Genomic DNA, 25,956 nt, shown 5'->3' on the forward strand with positions numbered 1-25,956 from the left:
TAAGCCTGCTGCATTCGAAATTATCTTGTAACAGCACCAAAACAGGAGTCGACACTATTGACAGAATGGTTAGGAAATACACTTCCAAAAGAATGACGAGAAGATGGCCTATAGTTCTATTTTACAATATGATCAATGTCACTGCTGTCAATGTTTTTGTGATATGGCATCAATATTGTAGGCTAAGGCGAAAATAGCAGCACAATATTCAGCACGAAAGAAAAGAAAACTTTAGATCCAACTAGGAAAAGAGCTTGCTGGATTACCAGCTTTGACTTCAATATCAACAAGACATCTAAATCCGCAATAAAATAAAAGAAACAACTGTTGAGGATCAGGTGCCAAAATCAAAGAAGGCGAGATGCTATCTTTGCGACGACATAAAGACCGAAAATGCAAATAATTCTGTAGCCTACTACTTGCAAACTCAACGTTCGCCAATAACATTCGCAAATCATTTGCAACCAATGTGATAATACAGTAAATAAACGCACAATATTCCATGTGAACTAATATGTAGACCTAATATGCGTTTTTTAGCCAAATCTCTCAACAGTTTGACCATTAGGCTACTCAAGAATAGACCAATTCCGCATCAGTTTGGTTTGTGCATGGGCTACTGTATGACTTGTTTGTTAAATTTCGAGTAGCCTATTTTTGTTTTTTCTACAGTGTTTATAAGTTGTGGTTTTTGTAGTAGCCTATGTTACGTCCTTTCCTATTGAGCTTTAATTTCATCATCGAAGCTGATTTTTTTTTGTCTAAAACAAGTAGGCTACTTGAAATTTGGGGTCTAACTTGCGTATTGTTTTCGGTAGACAGAGGCCGGTTAAACAAACGTGGAATAACAATATAGTATAGGCCTATAATCACAAAAAAAATTATTTGAGGTGTAGACAGCTGCATAGGAAGCATTTTCTGTGCTTTTATTGAGCTGGACTGCCATTCAACCAGAGCCGTAGCCTAACTTTGTCAGTTTGAGCACCGATACAAATATTGGGCCTCTGTTTCTGTGCGTATTATAAAATGTAGAAATGACGTAGGCTATGGTATATTAAGCTCGCAGAAGCTACAAACCACGAAACACCCGTGTCCATCGGTGTCATTTGTCAATTCTTGCTGCAGGCAAACATTTAATGTTACCGGTACCATATAGCCTATCTTTTTTTGTCCGCTTTTTGGGCTCAATAGTCCCACGGGTTAACCTATTGATGAAGACGTGTGGGGCTGTGGGCATAGGCTACACTTTGCATTTGTCCAAACTTATCAAATAAGAACTGGATTTCCGAAGAAGTTTAGCAGCGAAGAGGTAGGCTATATATAGCCCAGTCAGCTGCTACCCTTACTTTAGCATGCCATTAAGTGTCTTTGCCGAGACAAAGCCGCAAACTCTTGAGCGGTGTGGAACCGACGTGGCGCAAACGCTCTAACCACTACATTACTATAAATTGTTTAGGCTATAATTAGAGTTTTATAATGTTCAAAAGTTTACTAAAAATTTAGATAACAGTTAGTAGGCTAATCATTTGATAAAATTGTAGTAGCCTAACCTAAAAGTATGATATTGTGTGGGTACACTTGCGCTGTAGTGCAATCCAAAATGAAAGCGTGTGCGTTGCAAACTTGTGATGTGACTGTTTCTATTTCGACAGAAAGTACCAATTGCAAAAATACAAATGCTGTTTGATTCTATGTCAGCAGCCTACATTAGTTCCACGAGAGCTAAAGAAGCCAAACCAAACCTTAAGTGGCTAGAAACCTGGAGTAAGTCTAAACAACAAACATAGGCCAAGCTAGGACAAAACACTAATTAAGTTAATGAACGAAAATGCTACACGAAAAAATGATAGCTTAAGTGTAGATTCTATATAATATTTAATTAATTACCGTATCACATTGATTCAACACCTGTAGAGTGTAGATGTTAATTATTGTAAAAAGAGACTGATTTCCTAGTTTGATTTCTGGATATGAGCATTCTTAATGCAACACACCGAATCAAGAAATGTGCTCAACCACAGATCCGTACAATTCCATATATTTCATCGAGGATGTGCACTGTACAAGCAACTATCACGTATACGCATATCGTTCAATTTGCAGCAATGGCAAAGTCATTTTAATCACGAAAGACAATTTAGTACCTACAGTAAGTGGGGATAGTAAGACGCACTAATCTTTATTACCGTACATCATTGAGCAAACGTAGTGTAACTTAATGGAAAATTTAACCGATGCTCTCTCTGGAGTAAAGAACTTTTTGTTACTGAACCGAGGTTTAAATAGTAATACACTTAATGAAGTGGCTGACTAAATAAAGTCATAATCACCCACACATTTGCTCCAATAACAGCATTGGCAAAGAATCGTGGCACTTGCCCTTATTATGACACCAATCACATGGATATCTCCAATCTAAACTCTGTGTCTCCGAATACAACAAGTCAAGACTGGCTGATCCCGCCCCAACACACATGCTTTGGCGAAGACCCGGATTTCAAATGAATACTTTCCAGTAATCCATGCCTGTCGAAGCTTAATTCCGGCTATAACTCCAAGTTGAAACTAGAAATAAGGTCACAATGACCTCTCTCACCTTGATGTAAAGGGCGGGATGCAGCATACAGTAGATCCAAAATAACTCGCACGAAAAACTGCAGAAAACGAGAACAGAGATCTTTTTTAAGAAATAATAAATCCTTTAGCATCAAATTGAAGGGGGACAAAAATTTGGGTCGAGGTAGTTGTATTCTCCGCACGATGTCGCCGAAGCGATCTTAGTGTAGTCCGCATCGGCAAAGGGTCGGGAAATGGCAGGAGTAATGTGGTCGTCGCTTTTTTCGCTGTCAGCACTGGCGTACACAGGTTCGGTGCGATGGTTGCTTTTGTGAACCTCCGTCTCAAATTTACTGAAACTGAAGAAGAAATAATGTTAGGAAGAATAAAGCGGTTTCCTTCAAGCAAGAGAGGTGAGTTCAACATTACATCTGACGAAGGCGATTGTGTTTTGCATAGCACACAGTATTTCATGAGAAACGTGCAGGGATATTTAAAGAAGGGGTCACGAAGGCTTTTGTCTTACGTCTGACAATAGAAGGGTTTCTGTTTATCGTAAATAATCTGTTTATGGTAAAATGACAATTGGCACCGATAGTAGTTTAATAAATCTTGTGCTGTTAGCATCAGGCCTGGATGTTCACTGCATGCTCATAGTTACTTGTTTCGTGGGGACTTCAAAGACAGTTCCCACGAGTGATCAATGGACAGCTAGCTGATTTGATTAAAAACAGGTGGAAACATCGAAAAACACTTAAACAATCAAGGCTAGATACTAGTAGATAGTGAAACTACACAACGGAACGTACTCGAAACTTCTGATGCAAGATTGGCAAAAGTCGACCGACTCGTCCTGTGGGCAATCAATGCAGTGATGCCTCACACCTTCGATCGGCTCGCATTCGCACTTGTCGCACTACAAAAACAGTTTCTTTTGATAATAAAGCTGTGGTGAAGAGCTCGCTTTGTTGCACCCAAGACAGACAAAACAAAGTAACTTCAACGGGTTTAACATATTTTACAATACATTGAGTTTCGCTTTTAGCAGCATGATCGTTGCTTACTTCACAATGTAGATATTAACGACCTGTTTTAGCCTGATGCTGCGAGTTCGCTGTGGTAATAGCGAATTGCACTAGGGAACTGTGTTCCAAAAGCAAGTGCAATTACCACAGCGAACTCGCAGCATCAGGCTGCAACAGGTCGTTAATATCTCCATTCTCCATCATCAAGTAAACATATCTTATTACACAAAGAAATGCAACATAATTAAAATAAACTGAAACGGTTTTAATTAAAATAAACTTGACAAGTACTTGTATCCTCATCATGAGGACACAAGTACAAGCAACTAAGAACCAGTGCACAGAATGTGAAGGTCTGTGTTCGCAAACCTCAAGTCGGAAAACACGTTTGAAAGAAAAAATTACTTTAGAGTTGAACAAACCTGGAATCCGTAATGACGCGCGATGCTTCGCTGCCCGTTCTTGTCGAAGATGCACAGACGCTGGTTGCGGAGGCGCTTTAGTCTCAAGATCTCCAAATATTCATCCGAGAAACGCAAGTCGTCGGGAATTTCTTCCTCATCCTTTGGAAACATGCATCATTTTCACACATCATAAACTACTGTGGTTACGGTAACAGGGTGTTAATACGTTTAATACAATTTTGTATTTCTCTACCTGGTGATCAAAACTGAGGGCAAAACCAGATACAAATACACGACACTGTCATAATTAAGTTTCAGAAATGTGTTTTTGTTTCAGTCATTTCATCCTTTACTCTACAACATCGCGTGTTTCTGAGAAAGTAAATGAATGCTAACACTGAACATTGAACAACATCCAACGACAAACAAGCACATAAAAAGGCACAAACGACTCATGGGGCAGTAGAGTTCTCACCGAAACTTGTTCGCATTCCATCGTTCCCCATCCTCCTTCGCTCTCATCCTGACCAGATGGATAGCCTGCGTCGGGATCATCATCATCATCTCTCATCTTCACCGGGATGTGAAAGTCAGAAAAGAATGTTGATATTCTGGTCAGTGCGGCTTGATGGTGAGAACGATGCTGGAGAATGTTAATTGCGTGATGCGGTCAAGTGAACAATTCAAACAAATGATAAGTTTAGAAACTCAATGTTTCTATAAAAAGATGGTAAAGCACCGATAACAAAATAAACTAAAATTTGCATGCCTCATGTACAAAAAGTGGTGAAAACATTATGCACTACTTTCAAAGACAACGAAAACAGTTTGCACTACTTTAAAGCTAGCCAAACCAAACGAACTTACGTCTTCTACTCTATCAAGAAAATAAAATACTAACTGTTAATTCTACTTATAAACTAGAAATAAGCAAATTTATGTATAAATTTTATAATAATAAACTACCGGAAAACTTCAAAACTTTCTTTACACATGTATCATCTATTCATTCGTATAACACCCGACGTTCAAGTTCCAATTCACTTTATACTAAACTGGCAAATACCCAATTATTTCAAAAAAGTTTAAAATGCATGGGAATCAAGGTATGGGACAGTTTACCTCAAAATATGAAAAAAAACATGAACAAAGGCTTCAAATATTTCAGTAAAATGTGCAAAATACACTTCTTCAATAATCAAGAGCTATAAAAACGACATCCACTACCTGACTATGTTAATTGTTATTATTGTTTGTAGTATCTGTATTTGTTTTGTTTTTTTCTGTTCTTCCTTCGGTACCCGGTCAATTGGTCGAAAGACAATTGGTCGACAGTCATTTGGTCGACAGACATTTGGTCGACAGGACGTTTGGTCGACAGACATTTGGTCGACAAGACATTTGGTCGACAGGACATTTGGTCGACAGGACGTTTGGTCGACAGACATTTGGTCGACAGACATTTGGTCGACAGGACGTTTGGTCGACAGACAATTGGTCGACAGACATTTGGTCGACAAGATATTTCGTCGACAGGACATTCGGTCGACAGAACGATTCATTTTAGGGTTAGGGTTAACTAACCCTAACCTAACCCTAACCTAACCCTAATCCTAACCTAACCCTAGCCCTAACTCTAACCTAACCTAACCTAACCTAACCCTAACCCTACCCTAACCCTAACTGTAACCCAAATGTCCTGTCGACCAAATGTCTTGTCGACCAAATGTCTGTCGACCAAATGTCTGTCGACCAAATGTCTGTCGACCAAATGTCTTGTCGACCAAATGTCTTGTCGACCAAATGTCCTGTCGACCAAATGTCTGTCGACCAATTGTCTGTCGACCAAACGTCCTGTCGACCAAATGTCTGTCGACCAAATGACTGTCGACCAAATGTCTTTCGACCAATCGACCGGCCACCCTTCCTTCCTTCTTCTTTTTTGTGTCAATTTGCAACAATATTAACAACGCAATACTTTCTTTTGTGTAACTATTTGAATGAGAGAGTGCAGACTCGACGACCTCTTATGCCTTCAGGGCTACGGTCTTTCGCACTCTCTCATTGGATGCACACTGTCAGTTTTTGTTTTATGTATGTTTCGGCGTTTCGCATCCAAACAAAAATCAAATGACCATCCATCCATTCTAGCTTGATAGCCATATAGTAAAGCATTCTCAATTTGGCAACACTGGGCGAGTTAGCTCAAAATCGCCGCTCTTGAAAACAAATAACCCATGTTGATGCGCAATCTGCTGCAAGCGGAGATGGCGACTGATGATGATGGAGTAACGCACAATGATACATCCTTGTCACACAAATCCTTTGCTGTGAGTCTTATTGTGCAAAAACATCTACCGTAGGTCAAAGCGCACTGGGGTGCCTACTTCTTATGGACAATTATAAAAGTCAGATGAAATTTCAAAATAAGCAAATGGCGGATGGGATTAATCGGATCCGCATGTAAATAGTTAAGATTTACACAAACTCGTAATAAAATGCTGTGCTTTCAGTGTAATTAGATGAATATAGCTATCCATGTGAAACTCACCCTGTGATTTCCACTTCGTGATCGAGAACTCTGTGTTCTGTCCACTCGAGGCATTCTACCAGGCACAACCATCCCGGCCTTGGCTAACTTGAGAAAATATTTTTGAACACGAGATTGCACTTGGAGTGGGGTGCGACCCCCAAGTTCGGAGGCGATTTTTCGAAATCTGAAAGATTTTAAGTTTCTTAGCAAAGACAATTTACTTAAAAATGCTCAGTTAGGTATAAAAAGTCAATACAGGAAATCTCTCATATTCGGCATCGAAATCTTTCAGACAAGATAAGTCGCACTCACTAGTGGACGTTAACTACAAATTAAACAACAAACAACGAACGAAATTAGTTAGGTGATACTAAACTTTGGCAACACTAGGAGAGGAATCAAAGGGCAAGATATGAAAATAAGGCATTGATGGTCCACTCGAGTGTAAGTGGCTGATGATGATACTTCTATCACTTGGCATGAAACATCAAGCAGTCTTGCATATCATAAGAGAAACTTGAGTTCAAACTAAAATCTTTGAAGTTGTGAAAACGAAACCTGACCGTCCTTCGTTGAATAAGCAAATATGTGTATACGGTTCGTTGAGCATTTCCAAATGAGTTTCTTGCTTACAGCATGGCTTATCATTTATACTAATTGTGATCTAATATTTTCACATCAGTGTGTTATCTAGCTTGATCGTCGAATTGTGGTTGTGGCTGGAGTTGTTAAATAAGCTATTCATTCGCAGTTTAGTGTGCTGGGAAAAATCTTCCAATTGCCACTTATGCAGAATTCTACGTATTAACCGATGTGAACTCAATAAAAGCTAAAAGCGTTCGTTTTTTTTAATATTAGTGTTCAACTAACTTAATGATGTTAGAACTGGTGGAGGTACTTCCATTTATATGACACCAAATTACGTTGTCACAGCTGTACCCTGTGTTCCTACAGTTCAATTAAAACTCATTGGCGAAGGTACAAGGTGTGTTTTAATGAGAATCAAAGCCAAAGGCCCTCTTTATCGAGGAATAACCGTGATACATTGGTAAAGTCATAATCACCTGTTGAATTCTATCGGCTCTTGAGGATATTTGATTAGTAATTCTTCAAGTTTTCTTTGTTCTTCGACACTCCACGATTGTTTGAAGGTTCCTGAGCGTGTCTTCCGGAAGTTTTTATTAGAGGCCTAAAAACAGGTCACCAGAAAGTTAGATCATGCAAAGATGATCTATCGGTGTGACAAGAACAAGCAACAGCCACGAAAAGTTTATGTCTTTAGTGACGTTCACATGCTACGATAATCTGCATCTTGTTTATAATCAAAAAAGACAAACCAAGCAGATGCAATTAAAAGAAACGCTGTCAACTTTACATAACCCAAACCGAATCATGTAAAATCAAAAATAAACAGCTTCGATGTCATAAAAACGTTTAAAACGACAACTCACGTCACTGGACGGTGTTGGCTGGCACTGGTCTGGCGGTTGCTGCAACATATCGGGAAATAATTTATTAAACAACATTTTTGATTTCAGTTGTTGAAAGGTTGCTCCGAAAATTCTTTTACCGAGCTGTAACCAGCAGGACTCGGGTTCTTTGAATACACTCTTATGCTACACTATTTAATCTTGGGCAAACTTGTACATGTATATAACCTAACCAAACATTTAAAACTTAATCTGATTATCACTTGAAATATCTCATAGTTGCAGCCCGAGAGTCGGCAACCCACTGTGTCGAAGCAGCATGTGGTTCTTTTATTCCTTTCCTCAAGCTCGATCGAACTCATTCATGATTACGTGAATAGAATGGAGGTTTAATTTAAACTTAATGTCAAAAGGATACTATATTTTGATAGTGAACCTTGCATGTTGCAACTTAGCTTTGTATTGTACACACGTTTCCAAGCAGGTTTTAGATTGTGCAAACTATGCTTTTAGTGTTAAAGGCAGCTGACCTTCGGTTCTATGGTCACCAAACAACTTACATTAGGCAAAAATATCATCTAATGCGTTATCAATGTGCTGAGTGCAATATAATCAGTTGATAAAATTGATAAGTTAATAACGAACCTTGGCATTAGAAGACCTATTGGGCGCAAAACTGATATTTTTCCTCCTGGTGAGCGGCTTAGGAAGAGGTTGAGAAGAGGTTTTAAAAACATTCTCGAAAGTACCAAAGGGAGAAGTGTACTTGGACCAGTCTATCGTTGGAACCGGAGACACCAGTTTTGCGCTTGGCAAGTTGACGCTTTCCTGAAGTATAACGTTGCAATAACAGTAAAATACGATAAATTCCAAAAATCGCTCAAAACCACAGAACTGCAAAAGTAAAGTGGTAAAGTTCTAAGGAAATAAACAAATGTTCAGCGATTTTATTTTTATGCAGACAGTGCAGATAATCTCTGCATTGGAAGCCCCACCTTCCTTTGCAGTCGGTCCACAAACGCGATGGGATCGGCAAGGGCTTCTTTTAGTCGCGTACCAAGGATGTCCAGCTCGTTTAAGGCTTGTTTGCGCTGCGCCTCCAATGCTGAGGCAGCACGGAGAACTGAATGGTAGCTGTGATGGATGTAAAAGTGGTTAGGGTGATGACTAAAACTTGTCACTGTTGCGTTGTTTCTACATCTTAGCGACAATAAACCAACAAAAAATAAATAACTTTACATGGTTGGGCATGTCAACGTGAATATAAAAAGCATCGTTTATATTAATGTGTTGATACAGATGATGATAGTCTATGTCGCTTGGAGCAGACGGATTTGTGAAATATTATCATAAATACGCCCACGTGCAAACCTCGCCAGCAAATCAGAGGTTGGTTGACATTGATTCAACGTCTGCACACGTACGTTGTAAAAAAGGGAGTGAATTGCTGACCGATAAAAAGGTTTGTTACAGCGATGTGCATTTATTACACACAACAGCAGTAGTCAATGTTAAACGCAGAAACTCCACTCTCAACAGAAAGGAGTAAAACACTTTCGGTCACTTAGTTTTATAACAAGGACCTTTGCATTCAAGAATTCAACCCTTCAATCCATCTGCTCAACATTTCAGCTTTTTACTGACTTCAAAATGATAGAATGCAAACTGAAAGGTTGACAATATCTCAGAATAATAATATACTCAGTCGCGCTTTTATACGGTTGCATTGACAGTGTCTGCTTTGTAAACCGCCGAGCAACGACACATATTTGAATCAATTTGAACAGCGCTATATAATAACACACACTATATGATAAACATATGGCTTACTCTTTATTGTGCTTCAGAGCAACGTGGTCCGACTCAAAATAATAAACTTGTGGACCGGATGGTGGTTCCTCATCGAACAATGGAGGAGGCTCGAGATCACCTAGAGGCTCAGATTCAAGTTTAGTTAGCCCGGACCGGGATGAGTTGTCTGACAGTGCCAAGTCTGTAAAGACTTCAGTTTTCTTTCGACTTCGATTCTTCACTCTCCCTTTCTTCTGCAGTGGTTCTGGGGACAAAGATGATTTTTTTAACTTTGATTCTGTTGTGGCTAGTTTAGGAGAAACCGGAGAAGATGTGTCTTTCTTTAAGGGTAAAAGTGGTTTAGAAGCTTCATGTGTGGGTTGACTAGCCACTTGAGCAGGCGGTGGGATGGTTGTAGCTTGTGCAACTTCGGCTGACGAAATCGTCGGTTCGAAATAGTTTTCCAATCTATTTCGCTTCGAACAAATCACCTCTGAATCGGACAACACTTGTCGATCTATCGATGGCTCTTCATCTAAAAATAACATAAAGTGTAAAACTTGAAATTTGTTTTTAAAAAAATGTAGACAAGTATCCACAACCATTCGTGTAAACATAATTATTTGCTTCAACAAATCTATTCAACTGGTTTTGTCCAATTTTGACAAACACTAAATTGATAATTTTATTTAATTTTCATTTCAAGCAGATGAATTTTGTTAAAAACCAAATCAAAATATGTCTATTTTATGAAAAAAACATATGCGATATGTGCATATTAGCCGCTGTAATTTATCAACTTTATATCACCGCTAATTTAAATTCACTTTCAAAACTTATATTAAATACTTCAAGTAAGCAGACATATTTCATTGCGTACATGACCAATTGACCATGGATGTGCAATTGTGCAGACCAGCATGATAGCTCAAGCCAGTAGGCATGGCACCAATCTATCAATTTTATAAAAATTAAAGATGACTACAAATACTGGATAGTAACCAGCACGACCACATTGCAAGAAAGTGAAGAGAAATTTAGGATCATATCAGCACCTTCTGTTTGAATTTTTGATTTCTTAGCGCGGTGGATCATGAGGTCAAGACCAAGGGCATAAAAATTCGGTTGACATTTAATTCCTGAACTTCTCAGTGACCGCTTTTGTAAACAACTGCTCGTTTCCTTCTAAAAATGAAACTTTTATTGAAACAAAAAAAAGCAGAAATTCAGCATCAACCGCCTAAAAACATAACTGGTATATAATTTCGGAATGGCCCGTTTCGGTGAGTCCGATTCGGTGAGTTCGATCCCTTAACGGGGGATTTTTTCAACTTTTTTTTTAAATTATCGGGTACCGTAGCCTAATTATCATTGCCGTTTTAGGGTTAGGGGTTTGGGGCTAGGGGTTAGAGGATAGAAACTCACCGAATCGGACTCACCGAATAGTAGCAGACCCATATAATTTGCATTCTTTGAATTGGTCTATTGATCATTGAACAATAACTTTGATTGAAAAAATCAGTTTTGCCAAACAATAGTCAATAAACTGATGAATGTAATGTACCTACTACCTACTGTACAATAAACGTTTAAAAACTGAGTTTAAATAATCCGAATGTACTCAAGCGCGCGCCATACCATAACCTCAAAGTGACCAATAGAAGTCAAAGCACAAAAATTAAGCAACATAACAAAGTAAACTGGTTACCTGGTCATGCTCTTCCCCATCTGATGTTTCATGTGTCACCTTGTTCACCTCGTTGGTTATATTGACGTCACAGTGGGTATGTTTTGGGGAAAAATTCGATTCAACCAACTTTGATTGACTAGTTTTGGAAGAACAGTCTGTTTGGTCTAGGTTAAGATTATTTTCATCGCTTGCAAGCAAAGAGCAGTGGAGTTGTTCAGAGTTTTTTGAGTTTGAAGTTGGCAATTCTTTGCAAGATTTCACGGGAGAAGGTTGAGAGCAGGCGAAATTGATACACATGTCATCTTTGATTTCTTTTGCAACGTTTTTTTCAAAAGTTGAGTTGGAAAGAACAGCTTTATTATTCGAGTCATGGCGTGAACCACTGGTGCATACTGCATTTTTACGAGAAGTTTGAGTCGTCGTTTTAGTACGAGCCGATGATCTGTCAATAAAAAAACATTTATATATATGTTAAACCATATTATAAGCTTAACGTAGTAATGTTCTACTAATCTGCAACACTCCCATCAGTCTTAAAACCAGGGCTGTGGAGTCAGGCGAAATCATACGACTTCGACCCTTTGGTTTATAACTGGCACATTCCGACTCCGAAAACGACAAATTCCCTCCGACTCCATAGCCCTGCTTAAAACTTCTACTTCACGACGATCTGCAGGTGTCAACTCATATTTTACATCTAGATGCAGACAAGGGAATTTAAAGCTTATATGCTACCGGCAGTACAGGTCTATAACAGAAGCTTCATGATGTGTGAGGCGACTTTCATAATAATAATAATGATTTTTTTTGTAATGAAAATCCTATAATAAGAACAATCATGCTATCACAAATCACTGATGGGCAATGGCCATTAGTATGTTCTCTCCTAGACTACAAGTTTTAGTCCCATCAACGTTGCCACATTTGCACGGGATAGTAACTGGCAGATAACATCAGTAAGTTCAGATGAGGGTTGACTTCAAACAAGAACAAATTGTTGACTTCAAACAATTAAAAATATTTTGTCACATTCAGCTTGGTGGTTAAAGATTTGTTTTAGGAGGACAAGAAAGCAAAGAAGCCAATTTTCATTGTCCACCTTCAGATATGCCACAAAGTGTCTTGCTAATTAGCATCGTACCAAAGGCTATTATCCTTCGACAAAGCAGTCGACAGCAATATAGTAATGCATATAGAAAAGATTAAAAAGCTAGTTAAAAATTCACAAGCAAAAAAGCACTTACACATGGACATTCTTTTTGTTATTGAAGAAAAATTTCATCATTGAAGCCATTTCTCCTTTTTCAGATAGCCGGCGAATTCGACAGGGAGCCAACGTGTCCTTGCAAAAACACAATATTATCAATTCTATGAAAATTGCAACATGCAGAACACTCTTAAAGCTGCTAGCCTATAAGATTTTAGGTTGCATTATACATAATATGGATGTATGACTCTCAGTACTCACAACGAAAACAAACTTCTTTGCAAATGTTAAGAACAAAATTTCAGGATAAACAAATGGAATTTGGAGCATAAGACACATTTTAACCACACTCCATAGACAATATTAGGCCCAAAACAAAATAATGTTATCTGTGAGGATTACTATTTATTGCAAATATTGCAGGCTTGCAGCTAACCAATATTTACATTTTTTTAGCTTTACTATATTCCAGTGAAAACCGTCCATCAAACGCAAATGTGCATATACGATTACAGTTGTGATAACAAAACAAATATATAACCTGGTTTATCGAATTATGAATATTACATGCATAAAAGACTACATATAGGCTATAAAAAATACAACAAAAAACAAACAGCAAATCATAGAATATTATATTAGTGAACTAGAATAATCGATTCCAATGAGGAACATGCTCAAAAAATCTGTGTTTAAACTTCTCTCAGCTAAATTTATCTACCTCAGAATAATGTCTTTTTCTTTTTATGTCTTTTTTCGTGTCACTCATTGACTTAAAACTTGTGATCGTTGAACACACATGGGTTGTTGTGCCGTTGCTGGATACTTTAATTTCAGAACCAGTATGACTACTAAGTAAAAGTTTGTCTGAATCGGAATGGGGCTGTTCAGCCTTAAGCTTTATTACTTCAACAGATACATCATTTGAGGTATTCCTGTGTGTATGATGTCCATTGGTTACTTTTGAAGGTGACGGTGGTGTCAGTTTGGTGTTGGTTATAAAATTAGCATGGATCTCCTTTGATTCAGCTTGTACCGCTATTCCATTGCATTGCGCAGTTTCGTCAACGATATTGAGTACTAAAAAAAGAAAATACAACATTGATAGGTAACAAAATGTCAACAACTAAAGCAAAGTGTCAAAAAAGTAATGTCAACAAATGCATAGCATCGAGAACAAAACAAAGTCTAGTGTGCATAAGATTGGATGGATAATCGAATATATAATATTATTTCTTTTATTATCATCAAAATTTTTACTTTTCTTTATCATTATTATTTTTCATGTTTCCAAATTATTATTATCATATCACTAAAGGATAATAAAGATCATGGATAGTGGGATAATTGAATAAAGATTATGTATATAATCAAATCGGATGGATAAAGCATATTATTTCTTTGTACGTATAAATAATGGGTCTGCTACTATTCGGTGAGTCCGATTCGGTGAGTCCGATTCGGTGAGTCCGATTCGGTGAGTCCGATTCGGCGAGTCCGATTCGGTGAGGTCCTAACCTCTAACCCTAAAACGGCAATGACAATTAGGCTACGGTACCCAATACTTTAAAAAAAAATTGAAAAAATCCCCGGTTAAGGTGTAGGGTACCGTAGCCTAATTATCATTGCCTTTTAGGGTTAGGGGATAGGGTTAGGGGTTAGAGGTTAGGAACTCACCAAATCGGACTCACCGAATAGTAGCAGACCCACATAATGTGTATAATATCATATATATTATTTATCAGAATGGCCCGTTTCGGTGAGTCCATTAAAAAAAAAAAATTGAAAAAATTACCGAATAGGGATCGGACTCACCGAAACGGGCCATTCCGACGTTATGTACACAATACAAAAAAATCAATCATGTGCAATCCAAAGCTATGGTCCTGATTCATTACCAAACATATTAGAAAAGGGGGAGAAATTGTACTGTTTCATCTGACATTGTGTAAATGATACAAGTGCCATGAAAATTAATTAACGGAAAATTTACAAAAATTCTATTTCACAACAAGTATATTATATACCGGTAGTTGAAATAAATGCAGCATAAACCAATTCTACAAATTGCAGTTCCACCAAAGTAATTTCAACTTCATCAGCAATAAATAAGATAACATTAAGCAAGATAAAATGCTAAAAAGCAAGGCTACCAACAGTTTTAGGTTTCAATAAGATATTAAAAAACAGCTAAGATATGAAACCGCTACCCATTTTACTGGCACCTAACAAGTGAGCTTACTGTCATTCCAAAATCCGACAGTTTTTATTTTTCAAACAGCTAATCATGTGTCTTTTCATGAATCGCTTTAATAGCCCTTTTATAAGTCTGCCCCGATAACTCAGTTGGTTAGTGCGTGACTTCTGGAACGAAGAAGCTTCAAGATGAAGCGACGCTAGGTTTGACTCTGGGGTGTGCGCTTGAGCAATGCACGTTGGACTGCTCTCCATTCAGCGGCATCTAATGGATGGAATACTTAGCCGGCAACAAGACTTCAACAATCGGAAACTTCATTCTGCCAATCGCGGTGACCGAGCCTGTGCTTCAAAGCCTCTACATTCTGCAAGTATGCGAAACTGCCGGGGTTAAGCTCTGCAAGAAGCTTTCCCAGTCCGAGGATAAAGATTCAATCAAATCAAATATGTCATATACCGTACTTTAGCAAGTGCCAAATTTTAGAAGCGTTCTGGTATGAAACTAGACATTTATTTGACATTACTTTGAGTGACATTTTCTTTCCCACACTTGATAGGAGAACTACCAGCAAGTCTTGCACTGCTTCGCCGTAGTCTCTTTGTGGGCGGAGATGGACTAACTGGTGATAATCCATCTGAATCTGAAAAATGGTCAAAAAGTTTGTTTATACAAAGATAACACCCTAACCTACACTTAAAATTAACTTAAAAAATAACAACAAAAAACAACAAGCAATAGAAATAAACTAGTCTTAGAATGAACACTCTTGTGTCAGAACTTGTAACCCTGTTTTCTGTAATCAAATGCTGACATTGCTGACAGAATGATCCCCAAAACAAATTCAGTATATTAACATTGTACCATATCAATATCATAAAAACATTGATAAATCAGGTTATGACTCATAACCTGATTTATCAATGTTTTTATGGGTTTTTTTTCGGTCATTTATCGGTCATTGACCGATTTTTTAGCAAAATGTCCGAAAAAAATATAGTCAATTCGGTCAAAATGTCCGAAAAATATATAGTCAATTCGGGTGTTGCAAGGTTGAGTTTCGCTGATGAACGTTGAAGAAAGTTTTCTCAGATAAAACACGACAACGTTTCTCAGCGAAACTTAATGTTGTAGCTCATAGGCGCCTAACTATTTTTTTGGCCGTGGGGGCGAAAGCGTGTTTCATCAGCAGCAACGTAAATTCAGCAAAATGTCACGCAGATGGATGACATAATTATGTCGTCACACTAGGATTGCTTTTATTGCCACACTCGGAGTTATCGCTACGTTCGACCTACCGGTACCGTTAATTATTATAAACAAAACTCGACCACTTCGGTTAAGCAAACACATGCCATGCGTCTGCGTAAACTAGCGGTTGATGGACTGCGATTCTTTAAGCTAAGCACAACATAAAGTTTAGCAACGAATTAGATTTATTACCATGAAATAAGAGACGAAAAGGTTTACTAAAAAGTAAAAGGTATACTGTAAATGGAATGACAATGTCTTGAAAATGGAATGCAAGTACTAACTTGATTATACGCTTGAAAATGTACCTGTTGAAAGTAAAATCATTCACGTTTACATCAATTCAACAGCACGTCACCTTGAATAAATTTAGAAGTTGCTGACATCCGTAAAAAGCTCTTGAAAAATAGTTACGGAGAGACGTTTGATTATAGCTCCCTTTTCACTACAATATCGCAACTTATGACTGACCTGCTTTCAACTTTATGGTCGACCTGTTTTCGTGTTGCAGATGAAACAAAAGATGCGCATATTCCCGCCTTTGATCAGGTTTCTATGGTAACGGTCGTGTGTGCGCCATGCAGTTTGCGCGAGTCCGTGGTTGCGTTGATTATTCCGCATGTGCGCAATGCGGTTTGTACCAGCCCTTGTTGCGTTGGTTGGTGTTTACGTCGTGCCGAGACTTTAAGTTCATTTTCACAGCGAGCGGTTCACTGCCGCGACAATTCACTGCAGAGGTTTCGACTTTCGAAAGCAACATCGAGTCTGTTTGCAAGCGCGTAAAGCTAAACTCACGCTCCGTCTACGTAGCAAATTATGTTGTTTTTGGGTGCATTCAACATCTGATGACATTGAATCGACATAAAATGGTAGATTTTTGCTATGTTGCAGGCAGCAAAATCAGTCATTTTTACATTGATTCAACGTCTGCAGACGTTAAATCAATGTAAAAATGACAGATTTTGTCTGGTGTGGAATTGTAGCATCCTACTCGTTCTAGTGATTATTTATCGCGAAGCTGTTGCGGTTTGCATTCAAAAAATGTTGTCCTGCTGCCGATCGCTAGTTCATCTATTGTTTTATGTATCAATATATACAGCATAAAAAGTTCGGAATGGCCCGATTCGGTGAGTCCGATCCCTTAACGGGGGATTTTTTCAATTTTTTTTTTTAATTATCGGGTACCGTGGCCTAATTATCATTGCCATTTTAGGGTTAGGGGTTAGAGGTCAGGAACTCACCGAATCGGACTCACCGAATAGTAGCAGACCCAAAAAAGTTGGCGCCTATGTTGTAGCTAGTCAGGAAGTGCAAATTTTGATTTGTATCAGCTACTTGAAAGGAAATATTTTCCTCAGAAAAAATGACCGAAATAAATAAAAAATAACCGAATTTTTTCAAGTCATTTCGGACAAATGACCGAAAAGTGTCAGCGAAAAAAAAACCCAGGTTATGAGCAATATTACATTTTATCAGTTCAGTTTTAAAAACCAATAGGCTGCTGCAAATTGCCATCACTATACAACAGTGAGTTGTTTGCCAATTGCCATGCCTGAACATAAGATTGAGTTGTGTCACTACGGTACACGACAAGTGGGCGAGACAAGGTGGGCGATACCCACTTGGGCGACGAGTCAAGTGGGCGACGAGCCAGGTGGGCGACAGACCAAGTGGGCGACGGCCAAAGTGGGCGACAGTAGCGCAAGTTTAGCCATTGGGAACGGTGATGACATGTTTAATTTATCTAGTTGCTTTGCGGCGTCACGGTTTATCGTGAAGCTTAAGAGAAACCCCTCAGAAAAGAAACAAACGAATGGCCAAAGAGTGGTTGAAGTGATTATAAAATCATATTTTCTGTTTTAGATCATAAAATATGACTTTTAATTTTTACTTTAAAATACAATGATTGAGGCAATGAGAGTTCTTACGCTGAGTTTCACGAAGCATTGGAAGCAACATTTTCATTAATTTTTGTAGTCTGGTAATAGCGCTTGTTGTTTGAACTTAATTTGCATTGTGAAATCATCTTGACACAGTATTTTGTAATTTGCGGCGTCACGGTTTATCGTGAAACTTAAGCGAAACCCCTCAGAAAAGAAACAAACGAATGGCTAAAGAGTAGCTGAAGTCATCGAAGCTTGTCGGTCGTTATAAAGTTATATTTTCTGTTTAGATCATAAAACATGACTTTCAATTTTTACTTTAAAATACAATGATTGAGGCAATGAGAGTTCTTACGCTGAGTTTCGCGAAACATTGGAAGCAAAATTTTCATTATTTTTTGTAGTCTGGTAATAGGGCTTGTTGTTTGATCTTAACTTGCATTGTGACATCATCTTGACACATTATTTTGCAATTTGCGGCGTCACGGTTTATCGTGAAACTTAAGCGAAACTCCTCAGAAAAGAAACAAACCAGCTACTTAGTTGTTAAGATCTCAGCACTGGCTGACCTAGTGACCTACCGCAAGTGTTTAAAATATTCAGAGACTGGATTGTGTGTTGCAAAATAATGTGTCAAGATGATGTCACAATGCAAATTAAGATCAAACAAACGCTATTACTAGACTACAAAAAATAATGAAAATGTTGCTTCTAATGTTTCGCGAAACTCAGCGTGAGAACTTTCATTGCCTCAATCATCGTATTTTAAAGTAAAAATTGAAAGTCATATTTTATGATCTAAAACAGAAAATATAACTTTATAACGACCGACAAGCTTCGATGACTTCAAACCACTCTTTGGCCATTCGTTTGTTTCTTTTCTGAGGAGTTTCGCTTAAGTTTCACGATAAACCGTGACGCCGCAAATTACAAAATAATGTGTCAAGATGATGTCACAATGCAAATTAAGATCAAACAAAAAGCGCTATTACGAGACTACAAAAAATAATGAAAATTTTGCTTCCAATGTTTCGTGAAACTCAGCGTAAGAACTCTCATTGCCTCAATCATTGTATTTTAAAGTAAAAATTGAAAGTCATATTTTATGATCTAAACCAGTGGTTCTTAACCTTTTTTTCCCCAGCGCCCCTTTTCAGAGATTTCCATAGTCTGGCGCCCACCATAATATAAGGGCTGTTGTAGCCTACTAAAGATGATGCGTGATACAGTGAAGCTATATCGGATTCTGCATTGTAGCGCTGTGCAATTAGAAAATGAAAACTTAGCTTGTGAGAATATGGTAAATTTACTTAAAGAAACACATTCACATTTATTATTACTTCAAGGAAATAGGGGCAGTATTTCACTCAGTTCTCATTTACAACATGCATGTGCCCCAAACAAAAAACTCAAAATAATAACCGTAGGCTAATAATAAGATATATATAAAAAAATGCACTTTGAAAAAGCAGGAAAAATGTATTAAATACATTGTATTTAATGACTACCTTGGGCCTGGTGAGAATTTGCTAACTTAATTATATCAGGTTCAATATTTGATAAACAGAGCCTCAGATCACCCCTTTTACATATTTGCAGTCTATTTCTCTGCTTAGTTAAGAGTTGCAAGACTGAACTGAATCCCTTCTCTACCAGGTATGATGAAGGAAACGCTAACAGCAATAACTTGATTTTTTCCCAAAGATGAGGATATTTAACGTGTTCCTTTGGCCAGAAAGCTTCATAGCCAATCTGCTGAAACAACACTTCACTTTCAAAGTCGTTTTGCAAGTCTATAAGTTCTTCAACTAGATTTGGATCAGAATTGTTTGCATCAGCCTGAAATGGATTCACAACCCACTCTGGTATTTTTAATTCTTTGAGATCTTTAAATCTGATCACCAAATCTTCTTTCAATGCTTGAAGATGAGAGGAATAGCAGTCTAGATCAGTGTCTGACAAACATGAATCATCGGTTTGGTTTTCCTGTAAGGCTTTTAAGCTTGGAAACTGATTTAAGTCTAGCCTTAGTAAACAATTTTTGTAGAAATCTAGTTTGCTAATAAATGCCATTATTATTCCCTTTGCTTTGATGAGACACATTTTGGTTCCTTGCAATTTAATGTTGACCTCATTTAATTTGTTGAAAATATCAGACAAATATAGGACAAATGTAGATAGACAAATGTAGATAGGCTACTGCCCATTGATAAAACAGAGTTTTTTTTAACTATTTACAATGCTGAAACAATTAAAAAAAACTTTTAAAAACCGCCAATATGGCAATCCTCTTTGCCGTCCAAGATGAGGCCTAGCGTTTGGCTTCCTATAGCGACGTCCACGCTTGTCGGATGGTGTTGTGCATTGTGCTGTATAGGTCAACATAGAATGCTCTGAGAGAGAATCACTACTTCCCTTGTTAAACACAATCTCTATACTGTATATAGCTCCTCATCCTCGGTGGATTCTCGTACCCCCAGCAGAACTACTAAAGCAAATTTGCAGTGAGGAAAATAACGTTACACCTTCTGAATGTAGCGCTCCCTATAACGCCCCCTGAATATTTCCGCCCCTCTAAAAGTTAACAGCGCCCACTAGGGGGCGGTAGCGCCCAGGTTAATAACCACTGATCTAAACAGAAAATATAACTTTATAACGACCGACAAGCTTCGATGACTTCAACCCCTCTTTGGCCATTCGTTTGTTTCTTTTCTGAGGGGTTTCGCTTAAGTTTCACGATAAACCGTGACGCAACCACTCTTTGGCTATTCGTTTGTTTCTATTCTGAGGGGTTTCTCTTTAGCTTCACGATAAACCGTAACGCCGCAAAGCAACTAGATAAATTAAACATGTCATCACCGTTCCCAATGGCTAAACTTGCGCTACTGTCGCCCACTTTGGCCGTCGCCCACCTGGCTCGTCGCCCACTTGACTCGTCGCCCAATTGACTCGTCGCCCACCTGGTCTCGCCCAAGTGGGTATCGCCTACCTTGTCTCACCCACTTGTCGTGTACCGGTGTCACTGTGCCAGAGAAACAGCACACAAGGAGTTCCAATTGTCCAGAACCCAGCTATGTAATTGTATACTTCCGAAGTTACATTGATACAATGCAACATTAAAGAAAAGTCAAAGGTTTTTAGATTAACACTGCAGAGTAAGATGAAGTGAAAACAACCATACAAACTATAGAAAAAAATTGTGTGAATGAGGGAGATGGATAAAAACAATCTTATTATAGACACTATATTATATACAAGTCAACCACAAGTCACCACAGAATGTTGTGACTGTAGTGTAGGCGTGTATCCTAACGTAATTTAGTTATAAATATATAAAAGACTAATAAAGTTATGATACAAACAAGCCTACCTTGGGGTTGCTTTCTTGAACCATAATTATTTGGAAGTTCAAAAAATGATGTGTTCTGTGTTCTTCTAGTTGATCTCTGTGAGTATGCATTGTCAGCATTACTCGTGGATCGAGTTCGCCTTTTAGCAACAGGCTCAGTTTGTTTGGCAGGAGTAGAATCCACAAAATCAGTGTTAAATTTTCGTTTTCCTTTAACAACAGGGCTGCCTTTGATAGGCTTCATAGCATGGATGTCCCTTTTACTGCATTTATCAATATCCTAGTCTTTCTATTTTATAATATGCTTTGTGCATTTAGCTAGTATGCAAACACTTGGATTACAAAATTGCTTTCTATATAAATAAGTAGCTAATTTGCAACAATGTGAAACTTAGCAGCTATAAATAAGAAACATATTAATTCTTTATCAACATAAACCAAATTCAATAAATTGATTTCATTGCATATTTCATGATGAAAACTCACAGCTGCATGTGCAAGTGATCAAGAAATAGTCACCATATTTGCAAAACAATACATCTGAATGCATGTTGAGCACAAAATGTTTCAGCAATTTCAGAACCCTAGCCTCAAAGGTTACAGTCTCCTATTACAGTATGAACAACAAACTTGCTAGCCTAGTTTTTTAGTGAAATGACTATTTCGACACATTACATTTTACAGTATGGCCGGTAGCAATAGCTACCACCTTTCATAAAACAGATAAAATAAAGTATAAATGGGATTTGCAAAACTTTGTCCTAGTAATGAAGCTCACCATTATATTACTTCTGTTCAGTACTAGACATTAATTTGTAAAGAAAAACAAGCAGTGTCAAACAACAATGGTTAATTGGTTATACTGTACAACTCCCATGTCAATAGCATACAGATGCTATTGCCTTGAAAACTTAAATTAAAAACACAAACATCAAGTCAGATGGTTATAGGCGAATTCTTCGTAAACAATTCTTCGTAAAGCAATTCTTCGTAAGCAATTCTTCGTAAAACAATTGTTCGTAAACAGTTGTTGGTGAAATGAAATCCGTAAAAGAATTTTTCGTAAAGCATTTCTTCGCATACATCAAATCTCCATTGCATGCACGAATAAATGCTTTGGGAAGAATTGTTTTACAAAGAATTAACTTTACGAAGAATTGTTTTACGAAAAATTGCTTACAAAGAATTGCTTTACAAAGAACTGTTTACGAAGAAAACGTCGGACACCAAGTCAGATACAGGTTATGAATGCCCTGTTTCAAGTAACAGCATAAATTAACAAGTAGAAAATTTTCAACATTTTTGAATTAATAAACAATAAACATATTCTCTTCTAAAACAATTTGAAGTCTTATAGCACTACCGGTATATACATATTGCTGTTCAGTTGATTTGCGCAAACCACATAGAGCAGGGGTGTCCAAAGTTTTTTCAAGTCACATGCCATATTTTGCGAGTCTTGGCAACAGCATTTAAACTTTTACTGTACTCATTTTTTGCTTGAAATTTGCTTAAGCTTTAAGATTGTATGCTACAGCCCAAACTTTGCCGCAATTTAGCAACGCTGGCATAAAGGATAAGAAGTTCATTTTTTTCTATCATAAAAGCACATTATGTATTTTTGTAAAGTAATACAAATGTAAACTTCAATGTTTTTAAAATAACCTCTGTATTAAAAATAATTTCAGTGGCTATTCTTACCTTATATTCTGAATGTGGCCTCTGAGGCTATATGTACAATTGTACATGCTCACTCAAGCATGACATATACTTTTCTTTCACCTTCTCTTGAACAACAAACTTGCTAGCCTAGTTTTTTAGTGAAATGACTGTTTCGACACATTACATTTTTGTTAATAACAAGTAATTTAGGTGGCTGCAAAAAGTAACATTACTTGTTTAATTTCCCATTGTTTTAATTTAAATTAATTTGAGGGTTTTGGTTTAGCATTTTTTTACTGCTACCGCCTTATTCATACGTTTATTATGCATATGCGACTTTGTGTTTTGCAAAAAATATGAAGATGACATACACAACACACCTGAGCACTTATTGAGCTCAAACGTCAGTGACGTCGCAGAAAATTTTCATGGGATGGTTAGAAAGAAATTGCACAAAACCATGTTGAACTGTGGTAAATTGTATATATTTATTTTATGGCAAAAACAAAAGGCCATTAAACATAAGCAAGGAGCCTAAATTGTGTTCATGATGAAATCTTTTTCGTTAACACTAGAACAACCAAGTGGCTTTTTGACGCATTTCCATTTTTGAACAGCTGGCATTCAGTCAAATGTTGCACTTTTCGGCTGAAACTTCCTGACAATTATTTTTTTCTTGTAGTCAACCTTACGTGTGATTTTTATTACTTGTCTATTATAAATAAAAAAGTTACATATGAAACTACCTAGAACAACCAAGTGGCTTTTTTGACACAGCATTGTTCGGTAATGATGCAACAAGCACAAAGACAATGGAACCAATGCATACCTTTGCTGTGTGTAGCAAAGTCGTCAGTCAGTTACATGTGCTGTATTTGTCAAAGACACTATTTAATACTGAAGGGTTTACAAAACCGTTTGTGCAATATTTTACGATGGTTTGTTGAGATAGTACACCTACTAGTACTACTGATAACTGCGGAAGCTTTGTTGAATGCAATAAATCGGAAAAATTGCACCATGCGTCAAAAAAGCCACTTGGTCTTTCCAGGTAGTTCGAAATACAGGTCGTTTTAGTGTTAAAAACTATATAAATTTGTTGATAAAGTGGTATGCAATACAAATTATGAGTGCAATCCACTGTCTACAAACGTTGCATGCAATATTTGGTTAGTCTTTTCTGTACAGTAACAGAGTACAATGAGATTTTACAGGCAATTTTCATTAAGATTGCATCTGGTAGCAAAAGGGCATTTCCAATGTTAGCATATATTGTTATGTTAGTTAATATTTAGTATAATATTTTGTTACAATGACTTGCTTTTATTCTTATTAAATAAAGAAAATCTTTATATAAAAACCATGTGATTACATTAAACAGAACAAAACTTCTAAATGCAGATGTGTCTTGTTTTAAGCACCAAAATAAAATAGTCTGTAGCCTAATAAAATCCATGTGTGTATTTGCAACCATTATTTTCAAGGACCTCTGAAAACCGTATTGGTTCACTTAAGCACTTACTCTTTTTTCATTAAAAAGATATTTTTAAACTTTTATAAGTGTGTAATAATAGAGTGGTATTGTTGTGTGTGTTAAAATTACAAAAGCATAATTTTTGATTGCTGTTTTAATCTTTCTCGGTGTAATCCTCCTGTGCCCTGATAGCTCAGTGAGTTAACGCGTGACTTCATGACGAAGAATGTTCATCAAGATCAATAGGCTCTGGTTCGACTCTCAAGATGTGCGCTTGAGCATTGAGCAACACACATTAAGAACTGCTCTCCATTCCGGAATGGCCCGTTTCGGTGAGTCCGATTCGGTGAGTCCGATTCGGTGAGTCCAATTCGGCGAGACCGATTCCCTATTTGGTGATTTTTTTTAAAAAATTATTGGGTACCGTAGCCTAATTATCATTGCCGTTTTAGGGTTAGGGGTTAAGAGTTAAGGTTAAGGGTTAGGGGTTAGGAACTCACCGAATTGGACTACCCGAATCGGACTCACCGAATCGGACTCACCGAATCAGACTCACCGAATAGTAGCAGACCCTCTCCATTCAGTGGCACCTAATGGAGGGAATAATTCCCCAGCATCAACACTTCAACAATAAGAAAATTTAATCTGTCAACCTAGATCAGAGGTGTGCAACATAAGGCCCGCGGGCCAGAGCACGGCCCGCGGTACCCATTTACGTGGCCCGCACATTCTTCATCAAGTAGCCCATTATTTTTAAATGCTTTTCACTGTTAGATCGGAAGATGTTGTTATTTGTAACATCATCATTAGCGTTATTGACTTTTAGCATTATTACATCATTAGCATTATTGTTGCGTCATTAGTAAGCGTTGTAGAAAACCGCCTTGTTCTTCTGGCAATGATTCAGCATTAACATAAATCTTACTTTATGGGTGCAGTGTGGTGAATATATTAATATTTATTCTACAAAAAGCTTAGCATAGTAAAAATGTCTACAAGTAAGAAAAGGAAGGTTGATTATGAAAGGCGGAAGTTCAACAATGCGTGGTGAATAAATTACTTCGTTGTTCAACACAATCTAGATGTTGTTTGCCTGATTTGTCAAAACACTATAGCAGTAGCCTAATGAAAGAGTACAATATCAAGCGACACTACTGTGCAAAACACTCTGCTAATTATTATAGCATGATAGCATTGCATTATGAGAGCAGTTCTTTTCAAAAATGAAGCTGTTCAAGACAAAATGCAGGAATCAGCTTACAGATGAGCACTTGTCAAGTCAACTTCGAGTTGCCACTTCCTCCGTCAAAGCTGACATTGGCAAGATCTCTGGACGGAGAAGATATCAGACATCTCATTAATCACTCACTCAATGTGTAACGATTGTGTGTACGTTTCCATTAAATAAATTTTTCATATAAATTCATGTGTTATTTGATAGACTGGCCCTCAGCTGCATTATAACTGTACGTTGTGGACCATTGAGATAAACAGTTGCACGCCCCTG

General features: G+C 37.6%; 1 protein-coding gene across 1 annotated transcript; it reads right to left on the bottom strand.

The window, feature by feature from the left end:
• Positions 1-1,905: 1,905 nt before the first annotated feature.
• On the bottom strand, positions 1,906-21,707 carry LOC145765172 (uncharacterized). The gene is made up of 16 exons (XM_082576947.1): positions 21,335-21,707; positions 15,357-15,473; positions 13,358-13,716; positions 12,674-12,771; positions 11,448-11,871; positions 10,795-10,924; positions 9,779-10,274; positions 8,944-9,082; positions 8,594-8,776; positions 7,970-8,008; positions 7,583-7,707; positions 6,537-6,702; positions 4,461-4,628; positions 4,004-4,144; positions 3,366-3,472; positions 1,906-2,915 (listed from the first exon to the last, which is right to left on the bottom strand). Exons 1-16 carry the CDS (start codon positions 21,555-21,557, stop codon positions 2,708-2,710), a joined length of 3,123 nt encoding a protein of 1,040 aa, XP_082433073.1. The 5' UTR covers positions 21,558-21,707; the 3' UTR covers positions 1,906-2,707.
• Between the last annotated feature and the right edge of the window lie 4,249 nt (positions 21,708-25,956).

The sequence above is a fragment of the Aplidium turbinatum genome, chromosome 2 (assembly GCF_918807975.1).
Source record: "Aplidium turbinatum chromosome 2, kaAplTurb1.1, whole genome shotgun sequence".
NCBI lineage: Eukaryota > Metazoa > Chordata > Ascidiacea > Aplousobranchia > Polyclinidae > Aplidium > Aplidium turbinatum.

Coding starts and splice junctions, on each gene's coding strand:
- LOC145765172 (XM_082576947.1), bottom strand. CDS start 21,557: ATGAAGCCTATCAAAGGCAGCCCTGTTGTTAAAGGAAAACGAAAATTT. Junction 13,717..15,356: donor GAAAGAAAATGTCACTCAAA/GTAATGTCAAAT, acceptor TTCTTTTTTTAG/TACTCAATATCGTTGACGAA. Junction 9,083..9,778: donor GCTCTGAAGCACAATAAAGA/GTAAGCCATATG, acceptor CATCCATCACAG/CTACCATTCAGTTCTCCGTG.